The following is a 25,270-nucleotide window of genomic DNA, read 5'->3' as shown; positions in this document are numbered from 1 at the left end:
AAACAAAAGGTGTAAACCTCAGGAATACATAACGAGTGGGCTGGCATCCCTTTAAAATTGTACGTGAAATCCAATTTATAGTTTCATAAGACATGTTTTTGTTTTGCCAGCAGAAAAAAAAAGTCATTCAGAAATGCATTTCAATGAAATTTTGCCATTTCTTAAACAACAAGACTTTCATGTTTTTTCTTGAATTCTGCTTAGATGATTGTAAATCCAAACAAAACCCAGCAAAAACTGATGTCAGTAAATTATGGAAGGTCACCCATCCCAGCGGAGTTGGCTTGTTGTGGGTGGGCTATGACAATCCACTTATGACTTTTCTTTTTCTTTCTTTCTTTTTTTATCAAATAATTCAATTTTATTTATTTACATTCATTCACTCTTATGAACATAACTATGTTACAGCTTATTTATTATTTATCTTTTCATGCATTCATTTATTTGGGTTGCCATGTGCCGGTCTAGTGGCAGCAAGTCTGAGTAGCTCCTGTGCTGTTTCATTGTTTTTGTAGTGTTGTATTATATCAGAGTTTTTTTTCAAACTAATTTTGTTAAAACTACTGTTTGTTGTTTTTTGGTTTATTTCCCTTCTGAGTAATATGTGCTGTCTCTGATAAAGCAGTGTACATAGGTAGAAAATGTGGGAACGGTTGGAAAGGACACAGTATAAAACATCCAATTCCAACTCAACTGAGGAAGCTTTACTTTGGATGCAGAGCCGGTGCTAAAGTAAAGGTTTAGATGAATAAGAAGAAGTGGAGGTACAAGACTTTTCCGCCCTCTGTTCTAATGGGTAGTGTTAACTCTCTGTTAAACAAATGTGATGAACTGGAGGCGTTTGTGAAGAGCCAATGGCTGTACAAGGAGTGCAGTTTGATTTGTAAATTGTAATCCTGGCTGAACGACAACCCCCTGGACTCATCCGTGGACATACCTGGCTGCACCGCAATATGAGTGGGTAGAAATCTGAAGAGGAACGGGAGGTGGAAAGATGGGAGCGTTATCCTATTTTTTAATCAGAATTGGGCCCAGCCCCAGAACATGATTGTTAAGGAGAGAGTTTGTTGTCTGGACACTGAACTGATTTCATTTGGTTTCCAAGAACAATCCATGCTAGTAGATTCCACACAGTCATTACTGTTAATTACATTCCCCCGTACGCGAGACCTTCCGTGGCGTGTGATGTCATGCACGACACGGTTGCTAGGACACAGAACCGACAAGTGGTCTCCCTCTCTCCTCCTGCCTGATTTGTTTTGTACAATACGTGGACTGTACTGACATATGGAGCTAGGACATTAGATCTGTTTTATGCCAACCTGAAGGAAGAGTAATGGGCTTTACCTCTCCTACCACTGGGCATATTTGGTCACAACATGGTCTGTCTCCAACCTACATAAAAACTATGTTTACACTGGATTCCTGTTACCACCAGATCTTTCAGGAGGTTTTTTGAGGCACAGGATGCTCTGAGAGACTTTTCTGACTGTACAAACTGGGATATACTGCTGGAGGAGCCGGTTCTTCAACTTGTCTAGTGCTTTTAACACCAGAAAGACTTCCATACTGAGAGGAAAACTTATGATTTTGGGGGTGGTCCCCTTGCTGACATCCTCAATTATGGGCTATCTGACATGCAGACCTCAGTATGTCAGAGTGTGAAGATGTGTTTTTGGGACACTGGAATGCAGCACTGGGGCTCCACAGGGGTCTGTTTTAGCTCCCTTTCTTTTCACACTCTACACATCATACTTTAGATACAACTCAGACTCCTTCCACATCCAGAAGTATTCAGATGATGTGTCTGTTGTGGCATGTGTGAGAGCGGTGGACAGACGGCGGAGTACAGGGACTTGGTGGAGGCCTTCTCAGACTAAAGTAAAAAGACAGTCTTCTTCTAAATACCACAAGACTAAAAAGCTAGTGGTGGATTTCAGGAGATCTAAAACACCTCGCCAGCCAGTTCGCAATAGATGGAGAGGAAACAGGGACTGTGCAGAACTACAGATACCTGGGGGGTAGCTCTAGATCAGATGCTAAAGTGGTCTTCTAACAGACATAGCACACAAGAAAGGACAGATTTGCCTTCTCTTCCTCAGGCGGCTCAGGTCCTTCAATGTCTGCAGTGACATGCTACAGCAAGTGTACGTTTCTATGCTGTTGTCTGCTGGTGGAGCAGCACTACAGACAAGGACTGTAAACGTCTGGACAAACTGGTATTAGAGGCCAGTTTTGTGCTGGGTATGGAGCTTTCCAGTGAACCTGATAAAAAAAAACAAAAAACATTTACATAATTATGTTTTTTGCAGCTGTTCATACACATCAAATCAAAGCTTAATTTGTGATTCATTGAAGTAAAAAAAAAATGTAAAGAACTTTTTAATAGAAAGATAAAGAAATAATAAAAGTGAAAATGGCATTAGTAATTGAAACTGACAACCCCAGACCAACACATCCTCTGTGAGTCAGACACCGGCAGCCAACACTGTGGTTAGCGGTTTGTTCAGGATGTGGAACTGACTGATTTACTGTTTGAGGCTGGTGGAGAGAATGATGAGATGAAGCAGCAGAGATCAGGTTATCTTTTCTAAGCCTGAGGTAATAACAGACTGAGCAGCAACATTTCTTTATCTTAGCTCTGGCCACAGGCCACCACAGTCTGCACTTTATTCAGTCAAGCTGCAGTTGAGAGGGCTAAATGCTTTCTACAGTTTAACTCTGATTTTCCTGAAGGAGCTTAGAACTTGATAAGAATTAAATCAAATTCTAAAAAATCATGAATATATCTGTGTATAGTGAACCAAATCTACATGTCTCAGTTGTTCTGAAAATGATTCCTCCCAGAGAAAAAAAAAAAAAAAACTTGTGAGACTTGTTATTAATTAGAACACTTGCACTACTAAAAAGGATCAAGCAACCCTTCACCTCCCCCTACCCTGAATCCCTGATGACAAAGAGAGTGAGTTGTTTGAAGTGATTTTTAAATTACACCTCTGGGTTCAGATTTTTGTATTAATGTTCTTGTTCTGCGTTTGTTACATTAGTTTTGAATCCTTTACAATCCTATTGTACAATTATAATCCCAATGCAGCACTTTGGATTTTTGCTAACTATAACAACTTTCTCTTCATATACTGCAGTTACTAACTTACCACCTACAGCTCAGACAAAAATACCCCCCCCCCCCCCCCCCCCCCCCCCCCCCCCCCCAATTTCCCTTACAGTATTTTCTGTCCCACAGGGTTTTTAGGGGAAATTTTCTTTCCTAATTTAATAAAAGCTTTGAGGTGAATTGGGATGCTATTGCCGTTGTGGAAAATCTATTGATATTGGACTAAACAAACCTTTGCTTTAGCAACAAATACCTAGAGGTTATTCTGACATACATCTAGCACATTGCCTCAACAAGAAAACCGAAGTAATGTCAGGCCTCTGCTTAAGAAGACTCTTGGAATTTAACACCGGTTGACAGTTTGCCACATTTTATTTGTTCAGTCTGACACTGTGTTCAAATTTCAGGGTTGGTTATTTGTTTTGTTTTGCAGTAAATAGTCAGCAGTGAGTAATGAAGCCAGTGCCATTTGAGTCAGTGCAGAATGCTGCTGCAGTTTTACAGCAATGAAAGGAAATCTTTGCACAAGAGCAGCTTCTTCATGCTCATGATATAATGTGGGGTAAAGTTCCTGTCCAATAAGTCAAACTGTATTTCAATTCATGCACAGTATAAGGGATCCATTTACTATCTACTTTATGCACACTTTATGTCAAATAAGCCACTTTATATGAATTTACATTTGGAAGTTTTATTCTTTCATTTAGAAATGAAAAACAATCAGTGTATGCTAATTTGTGTATTGGTAACAATAGTTCAGATTGTCCAGATAATAGTTTTTCAGCACCAAAAGGGATGCAGTTGTAAGAATGATTCAAATAAGACCCAAAACAATAAGACCCCTTAACAACATCCTAATTCATCATCAGGACACAAACAATGTCCAAAAACAGACAGAATCCCAAAGGATGTGAATATGTGTTTACAGCTGGACACAAGTGAATGCATGCACATTCATGTAGAGATACACGGAACCTTCATCATGTCCTAGTTACACTGGGGATTTGGGAGAGGACATACAGCGAAGCCTCAGGTCTTAACAGGACATGAAAGGGCCTGTAATAACAGGATGCCACTGCAGGAGACTGCCCTCACATTTGATGTGGTAATCCTGTCATGGAGACACCAAAGCTGGTTAGGTTTAACACACAGTGGCGTGGCTCTGACTCACTGTGGCCAACAGCAACCTGGCACTGACAACATCGAATGGATCAAACACGATTTTGCCTGGTTATTTCTCTCAAGTTCAGAATCACAACAAATGTTTTATTGATGCAGTTATGACAGCAAGCAGGAATATTCTGGTCAAACTTAGGTTTGAAAAGAAAATTATTATGGACAAGTATATTTATATCCATTCTCGATGCATTCGGAAACTAATTCCTATCATCATTACCCTTCAACACGGCCAACCTGCATGGCATAATGTATAGTATGTCATACATAAATAAGGTGGAGAAATAAGAATAATCACAGTCTTTTTAACTGTACAAACACAGCAAACAAACACCTGCTCATAAAGAAAAGCAAACATGCGAGCACACACACTGTACCAAGACTGATTTGTGAAGTCAAATATCCACGCATGAGTCTGTACATGAGCGCCAATGGCAATGAATTTGTGAGACAGTTACGGCTTTCGCCACATCTGTGCTGATGCAGGAATAAATGCTGTTGGACCTTTTCTGTTTTACACAGAGTTCATTCCTCTGCTGCTGAAATCTTTAAATGGCTGAAATGAGAACAGTTTCAGTATGAATATTTGACTGATTCAGGTTGCACTTTGTTGTTTTGTTTAGTTGCGTTTCAGATGGAGGTGGCAGCTTCTGCTTCTGAGCTATGTTAAATTATATTAGTTGTGTCTTTCCTCTGTATTATCTGATTTAAATTAGGTGAATGAAATTACACAAACAATGCAGATCAGATCAAATCTGAATGACAGTCTGAGACCTGAAATGTTGATATGACTGAAATATATACGAGAAATGAAAATTGTGTCATAACACTTGTTATTTTTCAATCTGTTTGGAATTCAGCGATGATCAACACATCACTCCAACCCATTTTTGTGCAGAATTTGCATTATACAGATTTGCATTGTTGTCATCATCTGCAGTTGCAGAAGATAAATGATAAATGATGCCTAATTTACAGCAATGATCAAACTTCCAGTCATCTTTGCATCCGTTTGGTTTTGACTTCAGCTACAGTTTCATGAAGTTGGACTGTTTCAATCTCCAAAACATGTTTCATGGTGAAATGTCTTCAGTTAACCTACTATAATCTGCTGAGGCCAAAGTTTTGTTTCATTTAGGTAGATTCTGACATCGTATAAAAATACTGAATATCCCTAAGTTTCTGTGAGTGATGTATAAAATGAGTATGAAGATGGTTATTAGTCACCCCCCTACTTCAAGCCTCTTGACAAAACATATCTCCTCCTGCTGCACGAGACGAGGACTGACAACAAAACATTTTAACCTTCGTATTTCCCTGATACGACATTAAATTGGAAAATAATCTACAAGGAAGATACTCTCGTAACGTATGCTTAAAAAAGGTATTTGGTTATTACTTTCTTAGTGAAGTGCAATAATGAGAATAAGATTACATGATTTGGTTGAGCTTGAGTATCAAATTAAAATACTTTGGGCAAACTTAGTCTGTTTAATCAGTCATCAACTCATTAAAAACTAATGACGCGAGTTCCTCATGCCAAATAAACCTCTGACAACATAAAACCTTCACAAAGCAAAACAAAACAAAAAAACCCAAATGCAGTTTGACTGTTCCAAACCATGTTCTCGTTTCCTTTGTGTGTGCTGCACAAATGGAAGTTTTTATTCAGACAAAGCTTTGTTGTAATCTGCCTCGTCCTGGGTGTGCTGATTCTTGGAACTGGAGTCAAGTGGTTGATGAGTATTCAGAGCGTGCAGCAAGTAGGGCGAACTCCAGCAATGCATGTTAATACTGGTCCAGTAATCCTAATTAGGACTTTCACAGGTCAGGCCAAACTGCTACAGCTACATAGTTGATGCAAGATATCAGTGATCTAACTGTTTAGACACACAAAAAGGATGGGTTTTTTTCTAAGTGTGTGTGTGTTAAGCTTTTTGTCTCAGCTCATTGTCATGGTTTAACTGCTGATGATCAGTAATATAAGTAAATGCTCAGCAGGGGCCCTGTTGTCAACATGAGAAGCTGCAAAGTGGAGGCATAGCTGTTACTCTCTGAGCAAAAGACTAAATGTTGGGATTGGCCTTTGCTCACGTCTGTTTTAACGAGAATGAGTTTGTCTAAGGACACGCATGGACCATTAACAAGGCCCATCTCAATCGATTTCACAGAAACAATGTGCCTCACGACGACTTGCTGTGTTTGAAAAGAAGGCATTAATCTCAACCAGAGCACACGCCACCAGCTTGTCAGTCCCTTCAAATGACTCATAAAACATTATAGCATAAAAAAGAGCACCACCCAAATGCGAACACCAGAGGCTAGAACAGCGAAATGAAAGCAACCTCTGCTCAAAGAAATGACACCAGGGCATAATACTGCTCATGTATTCACTTAAAGAGATAAAACCCAGTGCACCCTGATCTGAAATCACACATATAGGCTGTGCAAGACTAATTTAATGTCAGGTCATGATGAATTAAAACCCCACAACATGGTTTAAATACTACTGATGAAGCCAATATAGATTTTCAGAGGAAGCCAGAGTCAGGAGGCTAAAATGGAGATAATGTGTTTCCACATTCTAAATGCCGTGTGAAGTTTGACTGCAGCTTTTTCCTTGACAGCCAAAACCTGGAAAGAGTCAACCCTAAAACTGCCAGACAGAAATAATAATCAAAGAAAGCTAACACGAACTGACCCATTTTATTTTAATGCAACACTTTTAAATTCCATGAAAGTGCATATTCTCAGCCAGCCTCGTGTATTATTGTAATGGACACACTTTACACATTGTTAAAGGGCACACTCTTTTAAAACTTCAAAGGCTACGTTAAAAGAAAAAGGCATAGCACCTGATCATCTTTGGAATTTGAATGAAAGTTTGAGACCAGCTTTTGTTTGCTGGTTCAAATTGTCAGTGCTGTTATGCAAATCTAATGTCCTTCCATTATGTCTGATTCAACCCCAAATACCTCATGCTTATAAATATAGATTTTAAAGCACACTAAATTATAAAACATCATTTACAAGAGACTTCAAGTTTATGAGCTTAGGTTAAAGGCAATTTCATATCCTTGCAAACAGCCCCTCATTAAGCCTAATTAATAATGCATTTCATTAAGTACATAAGGCATGCCAAATTGAATATAACAATCAGAGTGTGGTGCTGGAATATTTAGTGACTAATGGTTTTATTAGCAGGCTAATCTGCGTATTCTGGCTCTTCTTGAAAAAGACTGGCAATTAGTAGACGAGCGCTGGAAGGCCAGTGAACTCCAACATCACTAGTGGATTTGGAAGTGAAAACATTGTGTGTAACATGTGTATAACGTTCATCAAGCTTGGGATAAAGTGTATAAGTCTTCATTCAAAAACTATTAATCATGAATAAAAAGGATAATTATAAATGTCAGTAATTATCAGCGAAGACAGCACATGTGGAAAACAGCTGTGCGAGTCTAAATAAACCACAGTTAAAATTTATTCCAGTGTTAGGAGTTCAGACCACTATTTTTTCCCCCAGTTAGGATTACTGCATATTTTATATTTCAACATTGCAAAATGGTTGTCATTGTGTATGAGAAAGAATTTTTTTTTTTTTTTTTTTTTACTGACAGGATAAAATGTCTCCAGTTCCCAGAATCACTGGTAATTGTAAGTGATGGCTGAATGGGGCAGTTTTGTTCTAATCACGGTGCTTAAAGGAAGAATTTTCTAACTGGTTCAAGCACACAAAGGCTGAAAGCAATAACTCCACAGACATGTCAAAAAGCGCCAGAGCCTCAAACTCTCTGGCTATAAGATCAAGAATATTAAATGTTTTGCAGATGGATTTTCTGAGGTAATAGGGGAAGGAAAGGACACTCTGGCCCTCCTGCTATTGGTGCTGTGGCAAGACCACGGATCTGGTAGGTTCAGTACTTGGTACTTTTATTTTTTTTATAGCAAAATTGGTTGCCACAAACAGATGTTTGTGTAAAAAGACGTCTATAGGTTCAAATCTTAAGTCTTACTGGACAAATTCAGCTGCCATCTAAACATCCAGCAGATGTAATAGATGTTTGGCAGAGGTTTGCCGGTGGATTGCTCATCATGCATAAATGTTCCAGAAGTAAAGTAATGGCTTTTTTGCACAGCAAAAGTCCAACTTATTATTTCTGACTCCCACAAAGGTGAACTGGTTAATGCAATATTTCTGTACTTTTCCTGATCGTGTCTGCTGTTAATTACACAATTAGTGGAGGTTTTGTAATCATAATAAAATGCTCCAAACATTTGTTAATTCCAGCAACAGACAGCATATATATTTAGCATGCAATTCACAACTTATCCCCATGACAACAGCTTTGCCTATTAACCTTCATGATTTATACACCACTCTGTGTTTATGTGTTTGTACTTATTAACTGTATAATTATTTTGCCGCACAGTCCTAAACCAAGCTGCTCAAATTAGTCTGTACTGTTATCTGAAAATAACATACAACTGTTAACCTTAAGACATAACACTTCAAGTAGAGAAGTGGTACAAGGTTCTGAACCTGGATGTGCAAAAACCAAGAAATGCATTCACTGTTAGTTGTGTAATAGGAAATTACACAACTTTAAGAAAACATCCTCGTTTCTCACTTTTCAAGCTACACTTATGAAATTCTTCATGCTGATTTTGAGTGTTCTTCTACACTGTCACATGAAATAACAAGGCGGATACAAACTAAATCCCCACCACTGCACATTCCAAGAATTTATTAAATTGATTATTAAAAGCCGCTGTGATGCAATGAACATCTTACAAGCACCTCTTTAATAAGTCTGTAAGGATGATGTTCAACAAACCAGATGCAGTTTGTCTTTGTCTTTTGGGGTATTCCTGGTTAGATACTGGACCGTGCTTAATTCATGTTGCTGTAAAGGGACAAAATGGACTTCAAAATGTTACAGACGCTGAGCAGTTTCAGTACAGCACGTTCAGGCTAAACAAACCGTGACCTGACTAATGTAAGCACAGATGGAAGTTTCATACACAGCTGGTTTTGTTTCCCTTTCCCAAAGGTAAACATAGCATTTGGGAGGAGAAAAAAAAAACCAAACAGATGCTCTTGTAAGAGTTTACTAAACAACTTTAAGTTATAAATTAGTCCAATCAGTGTTGACGTGATTTTAAAAGTAAAACAAATTATAATGGTTGCTTTGGTTAAAGGTAAAACTATATTTATCAGCGCTTCAATGGCTCAATTTAAAAGTAAGAAACAGGTAGGTGAGTTATTTTAATTTATCTGGCAGTGGTATTAATTGATCTTTGGCTTAGATATTAGCACCAAAAGAATGGAACCCACTCTTTGTTTTTTTTTTTTTGTTTTTTTTTTTAATTTTAAAGTTATTTCCAATCTTGTTTTTTTTTAAATTTTATATATATATTTACCAAAAAACACCTCAAACACTGGAGGCAAAAACTTGTATGGTAAAGCAAGTTTTGATCAACCAAAGACACATTACCAAAATAGAAGCAGCTACTGTAAGAACTGTGTGTAAAAGTGGCTTTATTGACCAGTCCCTTTGAAAATGTTGTTATTCAGCCTTTATAAATACTCAAAGATAGAATGCGGGATGTGGCATTTAAAGCCTTGCAGTTTCTAGGACACAGAACCAGCAAACCAGTTAATGGTATAACAGATTGAACCAGTCTCTCTACAGAGGGGATTTAATTTATATAAAGCGTAGCTAAGATAGGTTTTGTAAAAGCAGCCAAATCTCCAAAGTAAAAGAACATGAATGGTCACTTTCTCATTATGCTTAGAGCAATTGGGTTGGCTTACTTCAGGCACAATGGACCTGTGTTTTGTGAATCACAGCTCTGAATAAAGCACTAAAGAGGATTTTCTTGGACACATTGTGGTCTATTTAAGCTTGCTTGCCTACCTATGTAGATGAGTTCAGCTCTCAACCTTCTGCAGCGATAAATCAATGCAGGCACCTTCTACCTTTAGGCATTGTGATAACCAAGCCACATCAGGGGAAACAGTCTGACAGTAAATACAGAGGCTGGAGCTGAGGCAGATTCCAGTTCATGCTGTGGCTTTTTTGGCAATATCTACAGTCAAGCTGTTTAACCACATTTAATGGACTGGTTCAGTTTGGTGTAGGAAGCTTTTTCTTACTCATATTGAGTCAAAGTGAATATGAACGAATGAATGAAAATTGATTAAACAGACTCAAGTCCATAAAAGAACACATAGAAGATACATACACATAAAATCATAAAAGATCAAGATCATCTAAAAACAGAAGTACATTTCAACCAGTGCATCCTTAGTCTAGATAAGTACCAAGAGCAACTCACAGAAGGACTTGAGAGAGCTCCGATGATGCTGTTTGTGGATTCATCCAGACGTTACATAAACTTGAACATCAAATTTCTTAAAAGTGCTTTGAGTCTGCTCACTCCTGCACTCCCACCTCTGGGAACTTTTAATATTTTTCTCATACCATCATTATATGCAATTTGTGACTTTTGCAGATTATAATATGGTATTTGCAAAGAGTAAAATAAAGATTGTGTAAACCACAGAAAGTTGGGTCTTTTAACAATGAGGAAATTCAGTAAATAAAGGATATAAATTTTAGATCACATGAACACCCGAACTTAACACTGCCATTAACATGAAGCAAGATGCTAGTTTTCCTCCGTACAGTCTACATTTATATTTATATGATATGATACAACAAATGATGTTTGATTAATGCATTAATGATCACAGTGCTAGATTAAAAAGAAATGCAGTGGTGGTGCGTCATCATCAAACATCTGTGTAAAAATCCAAGCCAGTGCAAGAGAAAGGCAAAGCCGCCTGCAAACAGTCCACAAATAACATTTTCTATCATTGCAGCAGCGAAACCCACATTGTATTAAACAATATGAGAAAAACACATTTCACAGCATCAGGTTTGCTTGTCTAAATCAAAAATTTGAAACAAACTGAACATCTTTGATTGTCGACAAGTCAGAAGCTATCATTGACATTCATTGCAATTGAGTGGACGTGACAGTAAGTCTGACAGAAAGGCGTTGTGGCATCTCAGTCAAAGCACTGTGAAAATGAACTGTTTTATAAACTCATACAGTGCTCTTTAACTTGAATGTAAGAGATCTCAGAACAGGGAGCGCCAAAAGTGTACAAGAGCTTATGCAGAAAGCAGGCAGAGTAGCTTGAAACTACAGACAATACATTACCATGGTTTTGTATAGCGGCATATCTCCCTGCAGCATGCACCATGCTGTGCACATTTCCCCAAGCAGCTGTCTACCACAACAGGTGCTTATCCCCCTCTTCTTTTCTAATTTTTTTCTTTTTTTACCTCCAACAGAAACAGGCACACTGACACAGACCACTGCTTTGCCATCATTCTAGGTTTATTATTTTGTGCAGTTATATGTTTTTGGGAGAAATTGGAGCATTGAAATCCCCAGCAACCACATCTATGCATTTTCCTGCTTAATACATTGTCTGTGATGCATCATTTAGTGTGAATCCAACTAACCTAAGCAAAGCATGAAAGTACTGGAGAGCAGATGGTTTAATGTGAAGAGCGGAGGCATCTTTAGGCTACTGTCTCAGGCTTTGCATGAGAAATAGACCACTGAGCTAAAATAGTAGTGGATCAAAGCAAAAAGCATATAAAAAGTTATTTCATTTTAACTGCGAGGAACTTCATTTGGTAGAAGCAGGCATAGATTTAATGATATTGAAAGAAACTGCAATTAAACACCAAGGGCAGGTTGGTGCTCCACTGTGTTTGCAGTCATACATTCATTTAAATTCATTCCCAGACAGGTTTGAATTGAATGAACATCGCTAATTACACATCAGTCACTGTCATAGATTTATCTCTTTTGACAGACAGAATTACCTCTGAATAGAGCAATTCACTGCCCTGCAGAGATTAATACTGAGCAAACCTGGTATCCACCATCCACTTTCCACAAGCTCATTTCTGAAAGGCAATAAATGAAGATTTGAAAAGCCACAGTGAGATGGTTGAATGGTAACAGGTTCTCAAGCCCAATTTTTAATTGAGTTACCCAGAACAGCTGTTTCTGTTGGAACAATGCATGAGCAAAGACTTCCAGCAACAACCTACTATGGCCATTCAATCAGACAGTAAAACCATCAGAAACACAGAAAATGTGACTCATTTTCGAGCAGCTGTGTGAATCCACTCAGTGTAAACGGCTTCAGTGTAAATCCGCTACAGCCAGATTCACACTACAAGATTTCAAGCCTGATTTTCACATCACTGACAAATCGGCATCCAGTTGCCTTTCACTGCTTCAAATACACGATTTGTGAGCTTTGGGGACATGTCCAAGACCATGTCCAACCAGATTTTGAGATTGCTCAATATTTTAATGGAGGCCTGCTTTACATGGAGGGGATCATGAGAGAACCGTCAAGGAAGAGCTCCGACCAAAGACGGCTAACTTAATTAGTTTGAAGAAGTGTGATGCAGGGAGGACGAATACAACAGAAAAACATCTACCGAGTTTGACAAAGAGCATAGTGAAGAAGTCTGTTTGGACTTAGATGGTACAGACTTTGGTTGAAGAGACTTGAAAACTAGAAAAGGTGGGTGACTTGTTCCAAGAAACTAAATGAATGACCATATTTGAATCATTTTATCATGTTAATGCCTGAAGATAAGGTCAAATTCCTTTTCCTCTCTCAGGAGAGGTGTTATTTTCTCTTCGACCTAACCATTAAATAGCCAGATGAAGCAGTCGATGACCACCGCTTCTTGATGGACAGAAGAAAAGCTGGACTGCACCAAGGAGAGGGCATTGTGTGTTAAACTGAATATACATATACAGTGTCTGTTATTAACTGGATAAGCCTTTTCTTTTCCTTTTTATTGTATAGCAAAACTTTAACAAAACTTTAATCCTGATCTTTTTTCAGTATAATTTAGAAAAAAAAAGTGTGGAAAGCCCAGCAGCATTCAGGCCCTGTGATTGTTACTGTTGGTACAACATCAGCTCTGCATGCCAAGTATGCTGAATTAGCATGCCAGTGTGACTAACTGGTCTTAACAGTTGGTCGTTTTTTGCCTGCTAATCTCCACAGGTTATTATGGAGGAAATACTACTGATAAAAGTGTTGTAGTAGATGTCAGAATTCCATTAAAGTTGTAACTGGATCTATTTTATGGTATAACTATCAATTTGGCTGTGCCGCCTCTGATTGGAATTGGCAGTTGTGTCTGCAAATGTAACAAGCAGAGTGATTTCTCTGTGACATAGAAGTATGGCCAGAAACAAGTTTCATGTGGGAACGATGATGTCAACCATCTTTTAGAGGCCAGAAGGATGTTCAGTTCCAGGTTTCTTTAAAGCACCTCATTTTAGTTTTTGCTTAACTCCATTTAGTCCTTTTTAGCCACAGCAACAGATCTTTACTTATGTGGGCTACACATAGGTGGTGCCTATCAACTGCATATAACTGTGGATGATTTAAGACACTGATCATTTACTTAACAGTTTTTTTTTTTTTTTTCCTCCTTGAGAAAAATGTTGTCTGCCAGATCATTTCCTGGCCCTGGTCCTCGGCTGAAACAAAGTTAAATGGAGCATGGAGAAAGGCCTGGCCACTGCTAATGACTGATTTGCTTTCTTTCCATCTGCATCCTCATTTCAACCACGCTCAACAACAAACAGCCCATTAAGGAGGTTCAAAATATTTAGAAAGTGGTCAAACAAATCAATGACTGAATCCCCTCAGGACATCCATCACACTTCTTCTGCAAGCAATCGTGAAATGGAAAAACGAGCAGCAATGTCCTGTCAGCAAAATTAGCGCAAGCAACGAAGAACAGAGTTATTTCTGTCAGACCTCTTCTATCACACATCTCCTCATTATTGGCAAAATAAATAAGGCACAAAAATGCTGTTGTTGATGCAATAAACATCCTCTGAAGCTCCTCGGATCATGTAAACATGGAACACATGGTGGTGCATATGCTGCATTTATACTGTTTTAACTGAAGATTAAAAGAAGGATTCATCTTAACGAGGAATAAGGACAAAAGTTAGTTATTTTCTGTAAATGCAAAATACCTTGAAAACAGACAATAACAAAAATATTTCAATTTTTGGAGTTTTTACAGAAAGACTAGGAGAATATAACATGGTTATCCAACACAATACCATTGACAATGTACTATCAACTACACTCAACATTTTCTGTTGTAATTCCACACAGCTTACATTTTTTTTTATGTCCCAAAGAAAAGCTTTTTGCGGACATAAAGAGATGGGACAAATGGATTTCTTTCTTTTTTTATTGCCATCAAGTAGCTGTAAACTCATTCTTTGTCCCACTGGGTGGAGATGACATACTTATCCAGTCAAGAATAGACGGCTAAACTAGCCTGTAGGATCAGTGTCATTTCAGTTCTTTATGTTGCCATAGTGACATTTCTGTCCTTTGAGAAATCGAGGTATAGACTGGTAAGTTTCATATCAGAGTACTGATAATAAATGAAAAATCCTCTACTACACACATCAGGAAGCTCTAACTGGCTGGTTGTAACAGGAGCACCAGATTTTTAAAAAGAATGTTGAAACATGCTACTGTTCTATTAAAAAATATATACTTTATGTGTAATTTTACTAGATTAATTATGAAAATGGTGAGGGGGGAAAAGCAATGTAACTCAGTAGTATATTTGGAGTTTGCATTGAAAGTCAACGTTTTTAATTGAAACACAGAAGTTTCAGTGGGGAGACATTCATCTAATATTTTTTTAAATGAATAAATATATCAGAAGGCAACACAACAGTACACACAGAAAACAATCAGGCAGCACTGCAGCAGAAGCAAGTCAATAAACACAGACAGTTAAACAGCCTAACTTCAGAAAACTTTTCCTTTCAGTTAGACTGAGCAGTTTGACAGACAGACAGATTTAACTGCAAACACCTTGTCGGCATGACATTAAGATGGAAACATAAAATTTTACTACATGAGAACTGGAAAGCTTTTAAAAAGCTTTACTCACATTGAAAAATGTAAATTTTCCTCAATAATTGTTTTAGAGAAGGTTTATTTTAGGTTTTACAACACTCATTTATGGTTAAAAAAAAAAAAAAATAAATAAATTCTATTATTACACAGTATCAAGTTCTCATTTTATATAAGACAAAAAAGAAAGAAAAAACAATCTAAGAGACATAAAGAAGAATGAATTGTGTGATAAACTTTCTGGAACTGTTACAACTAAAACACCTAAAAGCCTCTGCAATTTTTGAATACTTATATATATATATATATATATATATATATATATATATATATATATATATATATATATATATATATATATATCTTTTTTTTTTTTTTTGGACAGAAACAATGAGAACAGAAATGGGGTTGGACATGCAGTGAAGGGCCCCAGTGGGGCCAATGCACCTTGATGTGAATGTGTGGCCTTTCTCTGGGAGTCTGCTCAACTAGCTGAACTTAACACTGACCTATAATTTTTAATACTAATTCAACATTCATCATGTAAAACAATTAAATAATAAAATGGTTGTCATGAACTAGTGTCTGAGGCTTTTCTGTTCTTTGAAGGACAGAGTTATACCTATTTCTCTTCTGTCCTCTGGTGTTAGTGTATCGTATGAAGCCCAGTGGGTAGTAGGCTGTTTTTGCACATTTGCTGCCTGCTCCTCATCAGAAGTCTTCTTCATCAGAGAGGCTACAGAATTTCCTTCCACATTTGGTTTGTGATCCTCCTAACATCTATGTCTTAAAGATCCAATGAGGGGCCTGTTCCACATTCTGTCTTATGTTAGTCACTGAAATGGAAGCTCATGTACCTTTATAAAGTTATGAGCTCCCCACCATCATCTTCCCAACTCATTCTGATTCAAATTAGTTCTTTTGCTGATTACTCTATTGAGTTGTGGGCACATATTGTGTTTGTTTAGTGCTCCCCCAACCTCTGGATGACTTCTGTTCCCTAATTTGATGTCACATGTTTCCAGTTTACCCCCTTTTTCCCTTTAAAGACCAGTAGGTGTGCAAATATGGTGGGAAGTAGTTCTTAATTTACAGGTTCCCCTTGAAGTTTCACATCACTGTCAAAGGGTTAACGCTTAAAACTGTACTGCTAAAGCACAGGGTAGATATTCATAGTCCCCAATAAGCCTGAAAAGCTTTTCCCTAAATGGAGTGAAAACCAGAAGCAAACCTAAACACTAAATTTAGTTTTGAAAATAGATAACAGAAATTCATAACAGACTTTCCTGCTGTAGGGCGCGTCCCAATCACAAAACCATTAAGCAATCTGGACAGATTTAAGAAAGAGACACAAGCTGAATTCTAAACATCTAAATATAAAACAACATAAATAGACAGCAATGTCTGAAACAAACAATCAATAGCAATGCTGAATAATGTAGGGGGGGGGGTCATGCAATGGGCAGGTTGATTAAAACACCACAGCACAGAAGACTTGTTGAAGGCAAGAGGAATGGAATGCTTACACTGTGTTGCATTGTCCTCCAGACAACCCTCTGGGAGCAGCAGAGAAATGAAGAAGAGAGAGATTTAATTGGACATCGAAGAAATAAGAGAGTGAGAGAGAGAAAAGGAGCAAAAGAAGGTCTATTAGTGAGGCAAAAAGTTAAATGATAAATGATGCTGGTGAAATATTCCATTCACCAGCCTATGAGACTCAGGATCCCAAACTGTTTGATTCACAATGAACTGAGATGAAGCGCTGTGAAATCTGTTAAAAAATCCTCCTTCTATCAAATCTGATCGATGCATTAATGGCGACCTGCATACAAGTCAGAGACTGGTGGGGAGAATTAGCCTGAAGTGGTATAATGGCAGCATTGATCAGATTCAGGAAAATCAAATGAGCTGAGCAAAACATAAAAGTGAATTTATTCCTTAGATTTCTGCAACAGATGCTGCGGATTTCAGTGTTGCACGTAACTTCTGACAAATATTTGCACTAGAAAATGCTAGATACAAAAGTAATATCAAGTGTAAATCTTTAACAAGCATTCGGTCTGAGTGCATGTAATCATAAATAATTAAAAAAAAGAGAAACTGGTAGAATTTCTCACCTACTTTATCATGCCTACGTTATGAAAAAATAAGAGGATTTGGTGAGGTCTCTAAATATGGTCTTTTATTTTGTAAAGACAGAGATAATTCCAGGCGTTTTTTTTAAACCTTGTCAATGCTTTACAAAACCACTGCAGTGTACATGATATAGTTATTTCCTACAATTACAGCTTAAGAGTATAGTCTACTTATAAACAGTCGTAATGCGTTCTGCAGCATATAATCGCCTCTCTACTCCTGCATATTTTCCATTTTAATCCTTTGGAACAACTTAAAAAGCACAAGATTATCAGTGGTACCGTTTATTCAAAAGGACAATAATGTGTTTATTAAATGGATTTGCCAGTTGGATGAGGGATTTACCTAAAGAGACATTCATTAAATTGACCAGAGGACAGAGGGATTCATGGCATAAAAAAACACATCTTACTAATAGCCTGTTTATGTTCTCACTCACTGTAGTTGTTGCTCACTTAAATTTCACTCAGTAGAATTCATATGAGGCATTAATGGTTGAATATTGGAATTTATCCATGATGCAGAAAAGTTTTATAAAGACGTTAAAGCCACATGATGCCTTTTATTGATGCAACTCTGATCATTCCCAGCACATTGGTTTAATTTTAATGTCCTTTTTGCAAATGCATGACAATATTTTGGCTGAAGACAGGTATAACATGGTATTATATGCATAGTGTGGATTTGTATAAGAGAAGCATATACTTTTGTGTTATTAACTCTGTTCCAAAGCTAAACATCAACAGCCTCCTACACCATGTGTTTCAGGAGCATGGGGTGGTGCAGACCCTTTACGAGCTAATTAATGTCTTGGGGTATGTTTTTTTTTTTTTTTTTTTATTGTCTTGAAGTATTGTGGGAGGATGTTTAATCTCTTGCAGCAGTTTCAATCATCCACACAAGTAAAGAGGCTGCATATAGGATTAAACACATTTTGTGATCTGTTATAATGATTTTGGAAAGTATCTTGTATTTATACTCACTTTGAGGAAAGCGTGCTAAGCAGCATGTCCATGTGGGTTATGCTGAAATGCTTGCGCTTTTGTGAGCTCTCTGGCTGCTGGCAGCAAGTGTAAAAAATGGAAATATTCTAACATGGACTACAAAGGTGGAGGAATTCACACAGCACCTGGAGGCTATATGGACTACTTGAACATGCTTTCTTTTTTTTTTCTGGCCTTTGGACTTAATATGCCAGTAAGCCGACCTAAAGCACAGCTTGCCTCTGCCAAGTCTGCCTCTGCCAATGATATATCAAAAACTGTACAGTTCTGAAACAGTGGAGCTGTATTATGTGGAAAAAAAGGGTTTATCATCGTTGCAAATCTGGCTTGTTTGATCAAAAGCAACAATTGCGTGTTGAATACTTTGCCAATGATATGGTTTCCAGATCAGAAAAGGACATATTTGTTTATTAATTTTACATCTTTGTCTATTTGTCCCTTTGCTTGAAAAACTACAAAAACTGTCACAAAAAAATTCATAAAAAATGTGGTGAGATAAAGGACTAGTGAAGAAAGACATCCACTTTACAACCCTTATAGGGTAGCCTTGGTGAAAAAGTAGCTTTGCTTTGGGATGCATCAGTCATTTCATACAGTTCTTAAGGGTGGGACTCGATTAACACAAATAATCTAATTAATTACAGGCATTTTAATCACATAATGATATTCACTCCAGAAAGAAATTCTTTAATGAATTTTAGCATTTGAGTCAAATAATATACACAGTCATTAATATTGTAAACTAAAGCTCCATTAATGTCTGCGAAAAATTAAACAGTAACAAATAAATAGAAAACATAACAGGGCTAAAGTTAAAATGTCGTGTTTTGAACAGCTCCAGCTGTTTTCTAATTAAGCATCAACAATATGTTACAGTATACTTTTCAGTACATGTTTATATCCACATTGTTCATTGATAGTTATTATTATCTGACAGTAAACCAAGGTGGGATGAACCAGCTGGATGGATGCAGCTGGATGCTGCGTGAAGAACCAAGCTTCTTGTGTGTTCTTTTGGACTGGGTAGCAGCATACACAGCAGCTGCTGCCACTAACGCAGCAGAGTAAACTACATGCTTTTATAGTACACACCTAAAGTCTCCAGTATCACCAGAAAAAGTAGCTTTTTCTTTACATAGAGTTGCAGGAAGGGTCTGAAAACTTGCTAAATATAGTGCCAAAGCTGCTAAGTTATGAGCAAAAGTCTAACATGGGCATCAGTGTAATCAGTGTATCAGGAAGTTGTACACTGACAAATGTAATTAATGTATGAATTTTTTTTCAATGCGTTAATTTTTCTGTAATTAATTAATTGTAATTAAAGTTCCACCCCTACTTTTGAGTCTTTTCATAGCTAAGATGATATAATTCACTGAAATAATCTCAATTTCTTTTTCATAATTGACTCATTATTAATAATACTTGTGCTAAAATCTTGTCTTTGTTCGTACCAGTCTATCCAGGCTTGTTCCAGCTGCCGTCGTTGGTCGTTGTTCGGGCGTGTAAGGCCTGAAGCGAGCACTGAACACGTCAGAGATCCCCCGCGCAGACCTTCCTATTCCTGATGGCTTCGGCTGACCACAACCTTGAAACACCTAAAACAAAACAGAGAGAGTCAGAGTTACAACAAAGAAAGGGCAGTCACCGTGGAAAAGAGAACACAGGCTTGTCGGGGTCTAAAGGGTAAAAATGATCTTGTTTTGCTACATTAACACAACGCATCTTCATAATCATAAAATGTGAAGATTTCTTCACACTGCACTGCCATACAAGTAAGCTGCATGAACTCTCACTGAGCCAGGGATGCTTCTTAGAAGCATATTAGGCCTATTTTTTTTTTTTATCCCACAAATACTGTAGCATGCTCACACCACAATGTTCCCTGGAAAAAAGACTGTCTGTTTTCTGCCAGCACAATTTGTGGTCTGTGATTTGAGGCAGAACACCATAAAGCCTAAAACTAATGCTGTCTGTGCCCAAAGCCTCCTTTTACAGGGGCAAGTGTCACATTGGTGGAGAAAAACAGAAACAAACCCTTTGTATCTATTTCTTTTGGAACAGAAAACCACTGGTACAGAAAAATGAAGTTAACTGAAATCAAACAGTAAAATAGGTAAATACATAAATCTGACATTTCAGTGGCATTTTGATGTCGAAACCTTGTTTTGCAAAAAAGATTTCACTCTGTGTGTGAGTTATTCATATATAAAACAGATGAAAGTGACAGATTCAAGTTATGCTGTTTTGCAAAGATGACAATTTTGGCTTGGGAATATCAATGAAATATTTATGTTTACACTACTCAGACATACACAGGAAACATCTGTTCTATCAGAGAACATAACCCTCTCATGGAAAACATTGTGAAGCAACAACACTATGAGACCTGCCTGAAATCCAAACTAAAGCTATAACTTTTTTAAACAATAAGGGGAAGATGTGTTACTGCCTGAACCTTAAATCAGTCAGCGTGCTGTGCCTTATATAAGATTTACTGTGACAACAGATTATTTTCAGGTGGCTTGGTCTGTACAGGTTTTAAGGGCCTAAACACCCCCTTCGCACTAATGAACAGATAAACTCATTAGCATTCCCCGCTGACCCAGGCGCTTTCCCCTGGATCTGTATGTGATGCAGCACTCTAATGTGCCTCATGGCAGTCGTAACAGCAGGATGTCTTTTTTTTTCTTCTAATATTTAGAGATTCTTTACAATAATTACATTTCCCAATTCTTTTAGCAGCACATGAGCAAAGTGATTTTAAAGAGGTCTGTGCAGCAGTAAAGAAGCAACATGACGATGTGGCCTGACATATTATGCCAAACTTGGGGAGAGACTGCATATGGATAAAATGTGAATGTGAAGAAAATTGGAATCTCCCACCAATCTGTCACCCAAGTGCATCCTAGCAAGACTGAGGCCTCAAGGGCACAGACAATGTGTTAAGTTGCACTGTGATGCCTTCTTGATATGGAAAAAGGATTGGACATCTAATTCACACTGACCTCTGTAGCAGCGGCTTGATGTTAGAGTTGAATGCATGAAAAGATTAGAATAAAAGCCTGAAGAGGAAATTCTACTTTTTGAAAAGAAATACCATGAAAATCCATTCATTGTACTGTCATGACAATGTTTTTGCTTATTTAGAAAAAAAATCTAAATACTTTGTGTCTTGCATGTTGCACTGAGTTGTGTTCCCACTACATCCTCCTCCACAACACTGGGATGAAGATCAGGAATAATACTGACAGTTAACATAAAACAATATGGCCAGTAGGAACACAAGTTGAAATACTTGACAAGTCTTCTATAAATAGCGAAGAAAGATGAAGCTAAATGTTAATATTTGATTTCATAACAATAGCTTTAGGCATACACTGAATGGTATGTTTTACAATTCAAAGTTGTCTGTAGCAACAATGAGCTTGTCACACTGCAAGTGTTTAGTTAACCAAGTGGGATTGTTGTATTAATAACTGCTGTCTTGAACTGCTACCTATCTTGAGCAGGTTAACACTGGAAAAGATTTTAAATCTTAAGAGTGTCTCTTTTTTCTGGTAAAATGAAGGAAATTTCCTCTGATTTAATTTGAAATTCAGTTCAAAACAAAGATTCTTATGAAGGCAAGAGATATAAATTCATTTCCATTTCAGACAGCAGTTCATGGAGTGAGTACTCTCCATAAGAAACAACAATAAACTCATCAGTTGACTTACAGCATGATCTTTAGGATGCATAATTAGCAAACATAATCATCAAGTCAGGCACAGAACAATGTTTATCAGTGATGTTTTATCTTTTGAAATTCACTTGGGTCCCCAGCAGGTTGTTGGAAAGGAAAAAGCTATATAATAAAATGTTATTGGGACTTCCTTGTATTGTTAAAGGGACATTATGTAACTTTTGACCCAAACATTAACCTGATATGAGTAATAATAGATGATTTCTGGGGTTATTATTCGTTGTGTCGGCCAGGTGATGGACTGGTGACTGGTTGTACCCTGCCTCTAACCTGCTAATTGCTGGAAAAAGCTCCAGCTTACTCATGACACTGAATTGGATTAAGTGGTGGAAAGAAAGAAATAAAGAAAGAATGAAGGAAAGAAAAGAAAGGAAAGAGAGAAAGAACTGCTTGTCAAAATAAGTAAATACAAAGTGAAATGTTAAAATGAGCTTTAAGTCAGAGTGCCATTATGCTGATTAATAGTGTCATTTTATCTGCACAACTTCAGATCACAACAATCTGCTGTTGCATATAGTTGAATGCACATTTTTTAGAAACTTAAATGCAAAATGGTGAAAGAAATGATCTCATAATCTCTTTTGAAAGCTATTTCCATGGGTCTCTTTAAAAAAAAACATAATGGAGTTATAAGTAAACATAATAAAAGCTGGCAAACAGACAACTGAGCTGCAATGAGAATCTGACTACAACTACAAATTTGCTATAAAAATGTGCTTTCAGCTTTCATCCAAAGCAGTTTGTTATACAAAAGCATCATACACCAAAATATTATAATATATATAAGTAATGCTAGAGTGGGAGTTGGTTTGGAGACTTCGTAGAGTCCGTTTAGTTGAATAAGTTTAAGAAAAATTAGAAGAAATAAAAAAAGAAAAAATCAATACATTTATTTTGATTATTTTAATAAAATCGTTATACTTATTATGTACACAGTCAGATTTTTGATATGTTAAGATATGTTACCATTCAGTTTGTACTAATCGATTAAATAGAAACATTTATGATCTAAATAAAAACTGAAAAAATACACTCACTCATACCTTGATTTCAATGCAAAGATTTATGAGAAACCAACCAATAGCTGGGCTACTTCAGAGCGCTGTACCTTTGCTGAAACTTGCATGCTGTTGTCCTGCATGGTCATGATAGCCTCAGAGATCTTGAAGTCAATTGGCTCAATAACTGCCTCAATGTTGAATGGGCCCTCCAGTCTGTCAGCCACCAGCAGCATGGCATCTGTCACAGAACAGAGGACACAACAGGTCAGGGATGTTAAAAACTCAGCTTGGAAACTTACATGCTTCAATATTACAATAACCAACACCCAAAATAAATTATACAAGAACAAATAACGGCCATGTCACTGTTTTTTTTCCCTAAGTAATTAAAACAATATTTTTTATCAACAAAACAATAACTTCTTGTAGATTATATTCTGGTGTAAAAACCAAATGTCAACAAGTAGTGTGTATATACACATATATATGATGTGCTTTCATCTTTCATTCAAACAATTTGTTATACCATGGCAACATCACACACCAAATATAATATATATATATATAAGTATTGCTAGAGCGGGAGTTGGTTTTATGTATATATATATATATATATATATATATATATATATATATATATATATATATATATATATATATATAACAAAGAAGGAATTCTCTGGGACACTTTTCAGATATTCATACTTCCACTAAAAGCATATAAGCCTTCAATGACTTGTAGCTTTTAATTTTCCCATGTGAATTGTAATGATCTTGGCCTTCCAGGATTAAAAGAAATTCGAACTGGACTAAACAATAGTTGCCATCTCTCTCTCTCTGCAGTAAGACTGATCCACACAGGACGAGAAGGGTGACCATTTGACCCAAAGGAGGACGACACTCAGAGATTTACTCTCTCCTCTTTTTCTACAGCATGCAGCTGCATCAAAAAGGGATGTTTCGAAGTGGAACGCAATTTATAGTTGCAGGTTGGGGGATGCCGAGAGTCGCATCTGACCAAACCCTGGTTCTTGTCAAAAATGACACCTTTCATCAAAGTACCAGACTTCATGGCGCCAGAACAACCCCTCCCCTGACTGAGAAGGAGACTGGAAAGAAATTCAAACTTCTTCCCCCAATTAAAGGAAACTTTAGATGCTTAACCTCATTGATTTTATTTTACAAGTTTGTCTAACCGATTTAACTTAGTCTAAATGACTTTGGTTAATTGTTTTGATTGAATTTCTTCTTTTTCATTATTTTATCTTGAAATGTGATTTAATTCTTTGAACTGATCACCCACGTATATTAATCATAAACACTGCATTAGATAATCTTGATTATGTTTTCCAAGCTTCAGACCTCTCTTAAGCTACTAATGTGAATGAATAAAATGTGAGTTTTCCTTTTTAGGATTTATTCAGTCTATACACACAAACTCACACATGTATAAATATAAATACACATGTTTAAATATACTGCGATGGACTGGCGAGCTGTCCAGGGTGTACCCTGCCTGTCGCCCAAAGCCAGCTGGGATAGGCTCCAGCTTCCCCGCGACCCTGAATTGGATTAAGCGGTTTAGAAAATGAATGAATGAATGAATGTTTAAATATAAATACATGTGCACACACCTATACATACATCTATTAATATGAAAAAAAATAAATAAATAACACAAATATAGCTTTTCCACTGCTTTTCAAACAGCCCTGTTCAGCACAAGAAAGTGGTCTGACTCTCACTTGGTCTGCTTTGACTTTCACAGAAATGGCACCTGAGCACTAGCAAAGGGTCTTCATTTATTGTTTGCCCAGATTTGTCTTTAAGTCGGGTAGCAGCTAAAGGATGCATTACTTATACAGCAAGAACCTCATAAATGTTTATTAAAAAAATACAAAAGCTCATGTAAAAGAAAAAAAGAAACAAAACACATTCTACTAGCTTTTAGGAGCAGCAATGGTAACACATAACAGTTACAGCCAGATTTCCAATAAAATGTCATTTTGTGAGCCCAAATCCTAAATATTCAAGTTGCTTTTGAGCAAGAAAAGGGAGCAGCATGTTCACTTAAATGAC

The 25,270-nt window shown here is 37.1% G+C and overlaps 1 protein-coding gene across 1 annotated transcript in view; it reads right to left on the bottom strand.

Annotated features, from left to right (window-relative positions):
- The window catches only part of LOC306755224 (glypican-6-like), a gene marked incomplete at both ends in the record, with an annotated part of 145,440 nt that overhangs the window by 9,523 nt on the left and 110,647 nt on the right, over positions 1–25,270 (bottom strand). The window contains 3 exons of the mRNA XM_079239532.1: positions 16,835–16,864; positions 19,900–20,043; positions 23,299–23,429. Of these exons, the coding sequence (XP_079095658.1) occupies positions 16,835–16,864; positions 19,900–20,043; positions 23,299–23,429 (305 nt within the window). The remainder of the gene's footprint in view (positions 1–16,834; positions 16,865–19,899; positions 20,044–23,298; positions 23,430–25,270) is intronic.

The sequence above is a fragment of the Telmatherina bonti genome (assembly GCF_933228915.1).
Source record: "Telmatherina bonti genome assembly, chromosome: 1".
NCBI classification, from domain to species: Eukaryota; Metazoa; Chordata; class Actinopteri; order Atheriniformes; family Telmatherinidae; genus Telmatherina; species Telmatherina bonti.
Note: the sequence above shows the minus strand (reverse complement) of the source record. Positions and strands in the feature narration are given on the sequence as shown.